General features: G+C 32.6%; 4 protein-coding genes across 4 annotated transcripts; all 4 read right to left on the bottom strand.

The window, feature by feature from the left end:
- LOC132858547 (olfactory receptor 1500-like) lies at positions 1 to 936 on the bottom strand. Its single transcript, XM_060888932.1, has one exon. It carries the CDS (start codon positions 931 to 933, stop codon positions 1 to 3), a length of 933 nt encoding a protein of 310 aa, XP_060744915.1. The 5' UTR covers positions 934 to 936.
- A 2,103-nt stretch (positions 937 to 3,039) lies between these two features.
- On the bottom strand, positions 3,040 to 4,735 carry LOC132858150 (olfactory receptor 52L1-like). Its single transcript, XM_060888372.1, has 2 exons — positions 4,655 to 4,735; positions 3,040 to 4,159 (listed from the first exon to the last, which is right to left on the bottom strand). Exons 1-2 carry the CDS (start codon positions 4,655 to 4,657, stop codon positions 3,239 to 3,241), a joined length of 924 nt encoding a protein of 307 aa, XP_060744355.1. The 5' UTR covers positions 4,658 to 4,735; the 3' UTR covers positions 3,040 to 3,238.
- A 2,540-nt stretch (positions 4,736 to 7,275) lies between these two features.
- LOC132858178 (olfactory receptor 1D2-like) lies at positions 7,276 to 8,815 on the bottom strand. The gene is made up of 2 exons (XM_060888414.1): positions 8,736 to 8,815; positions 7,276 to 8,240 (listed from the first exon to the last, which is right to left on the bottom strand). The coding sequence occupies exons 1-2, from the start codon at positions 8,736 to 8,738 to the stop codon at positions 7,299 to 7,301; spliced, it is 945 nt and encodes a 314-aa protein (XP_060744397.1). The 5' UTR covers positions 8,739 to 8,815; the 3' UTR covers positions 7,276 to 7,298.
- A 2,193-nt stretch (positions 8,816 to 11,008) lies between these two features.
- Positions 11,009 to 11,950, bottom strand: LOC132858546 (olfactory receptor 52K1-like). The gene has a single exon (XM_060888931.1). It carries the CDS (start codon positions 11,948 to 11,950, stop codon positions 11,009 to 11,011), a length of 942 nt encoding a protein of 313 aa, XP_060744914.1.
- Between the last annotated feature and the right edge of the window lie 470 nt (positions 11,951 to 12,420).

Genomic DNA, 12,420 nt, shown 5'->3' with positions numbered 1-12,420 from the left:
TTATGTTTTAATTATGTTAATTTTTAAGATCATTTTTATCACTTTCTTTCGTATTTTTGCCAGTTTTAGTCCATAAATAATGGGATTTAAAACAGGAGGTACAAACAAAAAGTCCAATGCCATGAAGTTTCGTAAACCTTCAGGTAAAGATGTATAGCCATATCGACTGTAAAATACATCAAACAACAAAGCAACAGCAATATTCAACAGTGCAAGTAGATGCGGCACACAAGTCTGCATAAACCTATATTTGCTCTCCTTTGATTTTGTGCAGTTTCTAATCAAGTGAATGTATGAATAAACAATCAATACTGCATGTCCAAAATAAACAATAATAACTATATATCCAATCACATTGTTTACTACTGTAGAGGAACAGGCCATTTTAACAACTGCCCATGTTTCACAATATAATTTTTCGATATTTGAACCACATAGAGTTAGTCTTGATGCTAACAACACAACAATAGTCATACAAATTAATGGTGGAAACCAACATAGAAGGAGACATTTTACAACTTTTTGGCTGTTCATTTCTGTGTGGTATTCTAGTGGTTTACATATAGCCACATACCGGTCATATGCCATTACTGTCAGAGTTGATACATCACATAAAGCAGATGAATAAATAACAAATACCTGAATCAGACATCCAACATATGAAATTTCATGAAACTGGCTCAGTAAATCATATATAAATTTAGGGTAAAAGCCTGTAGTGCCATAAACTGCATTTATACATAAATTACACAAAAATATGTACATAGGCTCATGAAGCTGCTTATCTAAGACAATACATGAAATAACAATAATGTTGCACAACAAGATAACATGATAAACCAATGTGGTCAATGAAATAAAAACATATCTGGTTTCCATTGTTACATTTAATTCAGAGAGGGAGAACACTAAGACGTTGGAAACATTATTCATTCTGGATTGAGTCTATAATAGAAAAAGTAATCAGGTTTAATTTCTGACTACATCAATATGTTACACATATTATTTAATTTATATTTGCATACGAACATATGTTCAAATTATTGTTATTATTAAACTATAAACAGATTAATATATTTTATAATTTAAAGGAATTTTAGAATCTTATTAGTTTTTAAAAAGTAAATAAAAAATGATGCCATACCATCTCATGTCTTTGTGTTTCTTCCATTGAAGAGATGACTGGATCATTTTTATAAGAAGCTTTGTACTCCTCTACTGACAATTCTCTTAAGATTTCCCCTAAGTGAAAAACATTATTTAATCACAATAAACAATTAATTAAATGTCCCATGTAAGTTTGTTTTTACTGCTATTTATTCTGATAAATGTTTTATACACTAAAAAAGAACAACATTTTACAAATTGCTAAATTGACAGTATTTATAATTCAAACTGCAAGGTAATGACTTAATTTTAACTGTTGAATTTTATGACTGCAAGCAAATTTCTACTCATACTTTTCCAAGCGAATTTCGCTAACAAATAAAAACACTGCTAGCTTGTAAATTTAATTCTGTTGATGTCTTCTTTAAAATTAATGTCTCAGGTTTATGGGGTACAGTATTTGCTTAATGGTTAGCATGTTCTATTCATAGCAATTTCTAGTGATTTTATTCATGTATACCTCTCCTTCACACTCACAAGTTGTTCACAGTTTGTGGAATGTACACTACCATTCAAAAGTTTTGGGTCACTTGGAAATGTATTTTTTTTCCAAAGAAAATTTTTTTTTTATCCATTTAAAAAACCATAAACTTAATCAGAGAATTATTAAGAATTATTTTCAAGAAAGATCTACATTATAGCACAGAGGCCCATTATTATCACCAGTCCTCTGTGTCAATCTCATGTTATGATTGCTAATTCATGTTAAAAATTTTATTAGCTTAATTGATTATTAAAAAACCCTTTTGCAATTGTGCTAGCAAAACTGACAACTGTGGTCAATAAAAAATCTTTTAGGTGCGACTTCTTTAGGTGAGTTTATTATCTGGAGCATTAGGAGTTGTGGGTTTGTTCACAGGCCCTAAATTTCTAGAAAGAACTTACTTTCTTTTCTTTAACCTATTTTAATACACTTTGATCTAATCTGAACTGTTTTGGAAAATGTTATGGGGTTTGATGGAATCAGCTCCAGGGTCCTGAAGACCATCGTTTTTCCTCTCTCAGCTCTAATATTCTGAAAACAATATCTGTAAACATCTACCACATTGGTCCCTTGAATGTCTCATTCTTTTATGCAAATTTTAACACATCTATACAAATACATTGAATACAGTTGTCTGTGCTTAAATCTGTATATGTATAGTTTTAATAGGCTACAAAATAACATTCCCTGAGCTAGAGAAAAAATACATTCAGTTACATTAGTAAGCATTTACTGTCAATGAAACAGCAGAATGAGACAGACACTTCCAGATGTTCCAAACATCTAAACTTCTTGGTCACTAAACTTCTAAACTTCTTGGCCACTACTGCTTACACAATCACAGAAGAACTACTTTTATCCAAAGTTTTGGTTAATTTGGTTAATTATGGAAAACCTGCAATACTATCATGCCTGTGTTTTTTTTTTTTTTTTTTTTTTTTAATTATCTTATCCTGTCTCTTGCATTGATGTCTTTTTCACTGTGTGCGTGTGTTTTTTTTATATATAAATTGAATGTCTGCTAAGCACCCAAATTTCCCCTCAGGTGACAATTTGTCTTGATATACATGATTATAATCTTATAACAATGACATGTATATTTCTGTAAAATACTTCTGTTTTTATGGGTACCATCATTTCAGTAAGCCATGTTAAAATGTTTGAATACAGCATTCAGAATTTTCTACAGCACGCCTTTGTAACACGCTTTGTACTCAATCATATTAAATCAGTTGCAGTCATACAGTTTATTTATTTATTTGGAAAACACTTTACAAAATAGAAAAAGAAAAAAACCTACACATGGAGAAACTAATACAAGTATAAACCTGAGCAGTTGATGGTTCATACTATCTGCTCAAAGGCCGTACAGCACAGATTTAACCATGGACTGCAGAACCAAACCAAAAATGATAATAAAAATGAACCAAATGCTGACATGATATGGTGTTTCAGGTGTTCAGTTCACTGAATTGATCAAGTAATACATTCATGTTGTAGTTTATCCACATAATAAAACACATTCCCTTGGCTGACTGGCCTTTTGGCTCAGAGAAATTAAGATAAATTATGTGTAAATATTCTATATTAGTTGTGTCTGAGGAACAATCTCATGACTTGCTTCCGTATTTTAGTAAGTTTTAATCCATAAATAAGGGGATTTAAAATGGGAGGTATAAAGAGGACTTCGAGTGCCATGAAATTTCTCAAAGTTTGAGGTAAGAAATGTGATCCATATCGACTGTAAAAGACATCAAACAATAATGCAATGGTTATGTTAAACAGTGCCACTAAGTGAGGCACACAAGTCTGCATGAATTTATATTTGCTCTCCTTTGACTTCCTGCAATTTTTAATCAAGTGAATATATGAGAATGCAATCAGTACTGCATGTCCAAAATATGTTAATATAACTATGTATCCAATTACATTATTTACTGTTGTAGAGGAACAGGCCAGTTTAGCAATTGCCCAGGTTTCACAATAAAGCTTTTCGATAGTTGAGCCACATAAGGTTAGTCTTGCTGCTAATAAGACTACAACAGACATGCAAATAAATGGTGGAAGCCAACAAAAAATAATACATTTTACAATTTTTTGATTTGTCATTTCTGAATGGTATTCTAATGGTTTACATATTGCAACATATCTGTCATAGGCCATTACTGTTAAAGTTGAATAATCACACAAAGCAGAAGAATAAATAACAAAAACCTGAATAAGACATCCCGCATATGAAATAACATGAAATGGGGTAAGTAAGTCATACATGAATTTAGGGTAGAAGCCAGAAGTGCCATATAGTGTATTTATACACAAATTACACAAAAATATGTACATAGGCTCATGAAGCTGCTTATCTGCAGCAATGCAAAAAATAATAGTAATGTTACACAACAATATAAGCTGATAAATCAATGCAGTGAATGAAAAAATCACATATCTGTCCTCCATTGTCATATTTAATCCAGAGAGAGTAAAAACTAAGATATTGGAAGCATTCTCCATCTGTAATAAAAATAAGCACTTATATTAAAAATTAGTCTGCAATAGCAGATGCTGTACAACTGGTATTAAACTTCCTCTTTGCCATTGAGCTTTTTGCTAGAAAAACACACACTTACACAACAAAGAGTACAGCAAAGTAAATAAATATTATTATTATTTTGAAATGCTTATAGCTCTTGACACTTTTACTATTTTATTCTGGAAGAATATGTATAGTATACAATGGTTTAACGTAGTGAATACAAATAGTAAGACTAGTAAAAGCAAAGCTTTGTTTTTATATAACATTATATAAAACATGTATATTCATATGATGTTAATCCTCAATGCCTTATTGGTTTATGTTACTTCTTTAAAGGTAGAACAATTAAGAATTGGTAAATTTGTGCTGAATCACAAATCTCCAGTAAACATTAGTTTTAATATTAGAAAGCTTCATCTCTCAAAGTATACAATAATCTTTTAAAAAAGAAAATAAGTAAATAAATGTCATACCATCTTGTGCCTGTGTCTTCCAATAGGAAGGATGAATCATCTTTTATAAGCAGTGTTGCAATGCTTCAGCACCTCTGTCCAATTCCCTTTAGACTTCTTCCAATTCTGTGTCTTTTCAATAGTATTGAAGAAAAATAACTTCTTTGTGTACTCCACACTGATGATCTGGGACCAATAAACTTGTGCCTTGCATAATTACAAAGTACTAAATACAATTGTATATTTCACATAATAGATAATAATATATACATTCAACACTTTATTTGGAACACTATTATAATAAAGGGCATTGTAATATTCATAAAACCAGTTTAAGACACTGTTGTTTGTGCCTAGAAAACCTTTCCCACACCGTTACACCACCTCCACCTGTCTGGACTGATGACACAAAGAATTTTGAGTTCAGGGACTTATGCTGCTGGTATCAAATTATGATCCTACAGTACCATCTTATGCCTCAGCAGAAATCAAGATTCATGAGAACAGGCTAAATTTTTCCTGTCTTTACGGTCCAGTATTTGTGAGTCTGTGCCCACTGCAGCCTCTGCTTTTAGAAGCTGAACCCAATGTGGGCTTCTGCTGTTGTAGCCCATCAGGCTGAAGGTTTGGCATGCTGTGCATTCTGATATACTTTTCCACTCCTGTCACAGTTGCACAGAGTGGTTATTTGAGTATCTGTAGTCTTTCTGTTAGCTCAAACCACTCTGGCCTTTCTCCACTGACCTCTGTTGACCTCTTTCATCAACAAGGCTTTACTGTTCACATAACTGCTGCTCATTCGATTATTCTTTGCTGTTACCTGCTGTCTGAAGACCTATGTGTAATTTTTTTTCTCTGTTTTTTTTTTTTTTTTTTTTGTATTTTTACCTTTTATATAGCCTGTAGCCATATTGGATAATAAAACTCTGTATTTTGTTGCATCACAACTACTGGGTCTGTTTCCTTTGGACAGTGCCTGGCATTTAGAGTTCAGTAATCCTGAGAGCTACTAGAGAGCTCTTTGACATCATTCATTCATTCATTCATTTTCTACCGCTTATCCGAACTACCTCGGGTCACGGGGAGCCTGTGCCTATCTCAGGCGTCATCGGGCATCAAGGCAGGATACACCCTGGACGGAGTGCCAACCCATCACAGGGCACACCCACACACACTCTCGTTCACTCACGCAATCACACACTACGGACAATTTTCCAGAGATGCCAATCAACCTACCATGCATGTCTTTGGACCGGGGGAGGAAACCGGAGTACCCGGAGGAAACCCCCGAGGCACGGGGAGAACATGCAAACTCCACACACACAAGGTGGAGGGGGGAACCCTGGAGGTGTGAGGCGAACGTGCTAACCACTAAGCCACCGTGCCCCCTCTCTTTGTCATCATCAGCATGGAAAATGGTTCAAAGATTTATGAATGCTGTTTCATGTTTTGTTCATGTCATGTGGTTTGTTTTGACTTTGTTGTGATATTTGACATTGATTTTGGTATTTTGTCCAACCCTCTGATCACAGAGTTTTTGCCTCCATGGTCTCTGAGGGTGCATGGTGTCATTTTTAGTTGTATTAATGCCTTCCATACCATTGACATTTTGTCAAAAGTATTCATTTGATTAGAACTTTGTTTATTATCATTTATCTATTTTCTAAACTTGGTCCAATTTTTTACAGCAGGTTTTTAAATCTTGATTTGCATCTCACACAGAGAATATATTACACCCTCCTGTACCTACAGTATGTCAAATCTTTTCATCTATAAAATTTTTTCATCTACATTGAGAACATAATGTCAGTCTTTATTAATGAGGAAAGATATGAGATCTTGTAATGTATCACTAATTGCAACTATAAATGTGCAAAATAAAAAGTGAAAATTCATACAGCTTCAAATACTACAGAAACACCAAGAAATGTTTTCTAATATACAGTAAACTGAAAGCAACAAAATGAAATAAATATTCAATATGACCATCTGTGCATTGGTGTTTTTACATGTACACTGTTGAGAGCTTTACATAGTGGTTGGTTTGCATAGTTCACTTTAAAAGAGCTTTCTATTGTGTATCTACAAATCTCAGTTCAAACTGATACTAATAATGGTGGGTTTAAAGTTACTCATTGATTAAATATATTTATTGGTTGTTGTTATTATTATTTAAAACACCACTTTATAAAACTATTTATATTAATGTAATTTATGGAAAACTTTAAATACACAAACAAAAAATACAATACAACTGAACTTTTATGGTTTCAGTTTTTTCTCTTACGTTTTTTTTATTGTGCTCATTTTTTGTTGCTTTTTTTTTTTTTTTTAAAGAAAACAGAGTTTACTGGATCGGTTTTCATGCATGCTACTGTACCATTCAGGTGTATCTCTATTTCTTTACTTTAAAACAATACATTTTATCTGTAAATGAAAGAAAGTTTGGGAAAAAAGCACAGATAAACAATTTTCCAAACTATGAAGAACATGCGTATATCATAACACTTTACATGTTTATATTGCTCTAACACTTAATTCTAATCAACAAAGACTTTTAATTTTAATCTCCTTCTGCTTTGATTCAAATACATGAACTCATTAATTCCTACTATTCTGAATTCACTCATTTTTAATAAGAAAGTAAAAAAAAAAAGAAACTTATTTAACTTTTCACATTTTGACAGCTGCAATGACTCAATAGTATACCCATGACTTGCTTGCGGATTTTAGTCAGTTTTAGTCCATAAATAATGGGATTTAAAATAGGGGGCATAACTAGGAAATCCACAGCAAAAAAATGTCTTAAGCCCTGTGGAAAGGAAGCTGAACCATATCGACTGTAAAGAACATCAAATAGCAAGGCAATAGAAACATTGAATAATGCGAGTAGGTGTGGCATACACGTCTGCATGAATTTGTACTTGCCCTCTTGTGAAGCTTTACATTTTATAATCAACTGAATATATGAGCTTACAATCAACACGGCATGTCCAAAATACACAATTAGAATTATGTATCCAATCACATTATTCACTGCTGTAGAGGAACATGCCAGTTTAACAACTGCCCAATTTTCACAATATAGCTTTTCAATATTTGAGCCACACAGGGTCAGTCTGGAGGTTAACAAGACTAAAATAGCCATGGAAATAAATGGTGCAAGCCAACAAAAAAGGATACATTTCACAATTTTAAGGTTTGTCATTTCTGAATGGTATTGTAGTGGTCTACATATTGCAACATATCTGTCATAAGCCATTACTGTTAAAGTGGAAAGGTCACATAAAACAGATGAATAAATAACAAATATTTGAATCAGACATGCTGCATAAGAAATAGAGTGAATACGGGACAGCAAGTCATACATTAATTTAGGGTAGAACCCAGAAGTGCCATATAGTGTATTTATACACAAATTACACAAAAATATGTACATAGGCTCATGAAGCTGCTTATCTGCAGCAACGCAAAAAATAATAGTAATGTTACACAACAATATAAGCTGATAAATCAATGCGGTGAATGAAAAAATTACATATCTGTCCTCCATTGTCATATTTAATCCAGAGAGAGTAAAAACTAAGATATTGGAAGCATTCTCCATCTGTAATAGAAATAAGCAATTATATTAAAAATTAGTCTGCAATAGCAGATGCTGTACAACTGGTATTAAACTTCCTCTTTGCCATTGAGCTTTTTGCCAGAAAAACACACACTTACACAGCAAAGAGTACAGCAAAGTAAATAAATATTATTATTATTATGAAATGCTTATAGCTCTTGACACTTTTACTATTTTATTCTGGAAGAATATGTATAGTATACAATGGTTTAATGTAGTGAATACAAATAGTAAGACTAGTAAAAGCAAAGCTTTGTTTTTATATAACATTATATAAAACATGTATATTCATATGATGTTAATCCTCAATGCCTTATTGGTTTATGTTACTTCTTTAAAGGTAGAACAATTAAGAATTGGTAAATTTGTGCTGAATCACAAATCTCCAGTAAACATTAGTTTTAATATTAGAAAGCTTCATCTCTCAAAGTATACAATAATCTTTTAAAAAAGAAAATAAGTAAATAAATGTCATACCATCTTGTGCCTGTGTCTTCCAATAGGAAGGATGAATCATCTTTTATAAGCAGTGTTGCAATGCTTCAGCACCTCTGTCCAATTCCCTTTAGACTTCTTCCAATTCTGTGTCTTTTCAATAGTATTGTAGAAAAATAACTTCTTTGTGTACTCCACACTGATGATCTGGGACCAATAAACTTGTGCCTTGCATAATTACAAAGTACTAAATACAATTGTATATTTCACATAATAGATAATAATATATACATTCAACACTTTATTTGGAACACTATTATAATAAAGGGCATTGTAATATTCATAAAACCAGTTTGAGACACTGTTGTTTGTGTCTAGAAAACCTTTCCCACACCGTTACACCACCTCCACCTGTCTGGACTGATGACACAAAGAATTTTGAGTTCAGGGACTTATGCTGCTGGTATCAAATTATGATCCTACAGTACCATCTTATGCCTCAGCAGAAATCAAGATTCATGAGAACAGGCTAAATTTTTCCTGTCTTTACAGTCCAGTATTTGTGAGTCTGTGCCCACTGCAGCCTCTGCTTTTAGAAGCTGAACCCAATGTGGGCTTCTGCTGTTGTAGCCCATCAGGCTGAAGGTTTGGCATGCTGTGCATTCTGATATACTTTTCCACTCCTGTCACAGTTGCACAGAGTGGTTATTTGAGTATCTGTAGTCTTTCTGTTAGCTCAAACCACTCTGGCCTTTCTCCACTGACCTCTGTTGACCTCTTTCATCAACAAGGCTTTACTGTTCACATAACTGCTGCTCATTCGATTATTCTTTGCTGTTACCTGCTGTCTGAAGACCTATGTGTAATTTTTTTTCTCTGTTTTTTTTTTTTTTTTTTTTTTTTTTGTATTTTTACCTTTTATGTAGCCTGTAGCCATATTGGATAATAAAACTCTGTATTTTGTTGCATCACAACTACTGGGTCTGTTTCCTTTGGACAGTGCCTGGCATTTAGAGTTCAGTAATCCTGAGAGCTACTAGAGAGCTCTTTGACATCATCAGCATGGAAAATGGTTCAAAGATTTATGAATGCTGTTTCATGTTTTGTTCATGTCATGTGGTTTGTTTTGACTTTGTTGTGATATTTGACATTGATTTTGGGATTTTGTCCAACCCTCTGATCACAGAGTTTTTGCCTCCATGGTCTCTGATGGTGCATGGTGTCATTTTTAGTTGTATTAATGCCTTCCATGCCATTGACATTTTGTCAAAAGTATTCATTTGATTAGAACTTTGTTTATTATCATTTATCTATTTTCTAAACTTGGTCCACTTTTTTACAGCAGGTTTTTAAATCTTGATTTGCATCTCACACAGAGAATATATTACACCCTCCTGTACCTACAGTATGTCAAATCTTTTCATCTATAAAATTTTTTCATCTACATTGAGAACATAATGTCAGTCTTTATTAATGAGGAAAGATATGAGATCTTGTAATGTATCACTAATTGCAACTATAAATGTGCATTAAGTGAAAATTCATACAGCTTCAAATACTACAGAAACACCAAGAAATGTTTTCTAATATACAGTAAACTGAAAGCAACAAAATGAAATAAATATTCAATATGACCATCTGTGCATTGGTGTTTTTACATGTACACTGTTGAGAGCTTTACATAGTGGTTGGTTTGCATAGTTCACTTTAAAAAGAGCTTTCTATTGTGTATCTACAAATCTCAGTTCAAACTGATACTAATAATGGTGGGTTTAAAGTTACTCATTGATTAAATATATTTATTGGTTGTTGTTATTATTATTTAAAACACCACTTTATAAAACTATTTATATTAATGTAATTTATGGAAAACTTTAAATACACAAACAAAAAATACAATACAACTGAACTTTTATGGTTTCAGTTTTTTCTTTTACGTTTTTTTATTGTGCTCATTTTTTGTTGCTTTTTTTTTTTTTTTAAAGAAAACAGAGTTTACTGGATCGGTTTTCATGCATGCTACTGTACCATTCAGGTGTATCTCTATTTCTTTACTTTAAAACAATACATTTTATCTGTAAATGAAAGAAAGTTTGGGAAAAAAGCACAGATAAACAATTTTCCAAACTATGAAGAACATGCGTATATCATAACACTTTACATGTTTATATTGCTCTAACACTTAATTCTAATCAACAAAGACTTTTAATTTTAATCTCCTTCTGCTTTGATTCAAATACATGAACTCATTAATTCCTACTATTCTGAATTCACTCATTTTTAATAAGAAAGTAAAAAAAAGAAAAGAAACTTATTTAACTTTTCACATTTTGACAGCTGCAATGACTCAATAGTATTCCCATGACTTGCTTGCGGATTTTAGTCAGTTTCAGTCCATAAATAATGGGATTTAAAATAGGGGGCATAACTAGGAAATCCACAGCAAAAAAATGTCTTAAGCTTTGTGGAAAGGAAGCTGAACCATATCGACTGTAAAGAACATCAAATAGCAAGGCAATAGAAACATTGAATAATGCGAGCAGGTGTGGCATACACGTCTGCATGAATTTGTACTTGCCCTCTTGTGAAGCTTTACATTTTATAATCAACTGAATATATGAGCTTACAATCAACACGGCATGTCCAAAATACACAATTATAATTATGTATCCAATCACATTATTCACTGCTGTAGAGGAACATGCCAGTTTAACAACTGCCCAATTTTCACAATATAGCTTTTCAATATTTGAGCCACACAGGGTCAGTCTGGAGGTTAACGAGACTAAAATAGCCATGGAAATAAATGGTGCAAGCCAACAAAAAAGGATACATTTCACAATTTTAAGGTTTGTCATTTCTGAATGGTATTGTAGTGGTCTACATATTGCAACATATCTGTCATAAGCCATTACTGTTAAAGTGGAAAGGTCACATAAAACAGATGAATAAATAACAAATATTTGAATCAGACATGCTGCATAAGAAATAGAGTGAATACGGGACAGCAAGTCATACATTAATTTAGGGTAGAAACCAGAAGTGCCATAGAGTGCATTTATACATAAATTACACAAAAATATGTACATAGGCTCATGAAGCTGCTTATTTGATGCAATACAAAAAATGATGGTAATATTGCATAATAAGATAAAATTATATGCCAGTGCTGTAAAAGAAAATAACATATATCTGTTTTCTATAATTCCATTTAAACCAGAGAGAGTGAACATTAAAATGGTTGTAATATTTTCCATTGTAAATAGTTATCACTGCTTTCCTTTGTTCTAAAGTCTGTAAAGGAAAAAGGTGAACAAGTTATTAAATATTAGACTTCCATACATAGATATTTATACTTGTAAAACTCTCTTTGACTCTACCTCTATGCCACAACTACTGCACAGTTCATTTCTGCTCTATGTGAACTGTTATGCAGATATTTATCTGTGAGTTTGTTCAGAGGTGTGGCTTCAGAGGTATGGTAGTAGATTTTAAGATGCCTTCTCTGTCTATCTTGTTTCCCAGCTACGGTACCCTTGAGAATCGTTGGCAACCTTCATGAAAATGAGTCTTGTTTAATTTTGTTTAAATATGTCCATGACACAAGGTGGACTAAAAGGTGAAATGAGCAGATGTGATGTAGGCTTGGAGCAAATTAAAATAATGGCTCTGTATTCATCATCAGTATGCTTTCAATTTCAGCGAATTTGTCTTCCTCTGTACATGT

Source organism: Tachysurus vachellii, chromosome 15 (genome assembly GCF_030014155.1).
Source record: "Tachysurus vachellii isolate PV-2020 chromosome 15, HZAU_Pvac_v1, whole genome shotgun sequence".
NCBI lineage: Eukaryota > Metazoa > Chordata > Actinopteri > Siluriformes > Bagridae > Tachysurus > Tachysurus vachellii.
This window is presented reverse-complemented; position numbering and strand designations above follow the sequence as displayed.

Coding starts and splice junctions, on each gene's coding strand:
- LOC132858547 (XM_060888932.1), bottom strand. CDS start 933: ATGAATAATGTTTCCAACGTCTTAGTGTTCTCCCTCTCTGAATTAAAT.
- LOC132858546 (XM_060888931.1), bottom strand. CDS start 11,950: ATGGAAAATATTACAACCATTTTAATGTTCACTCTCTCTGGTTTAAAT.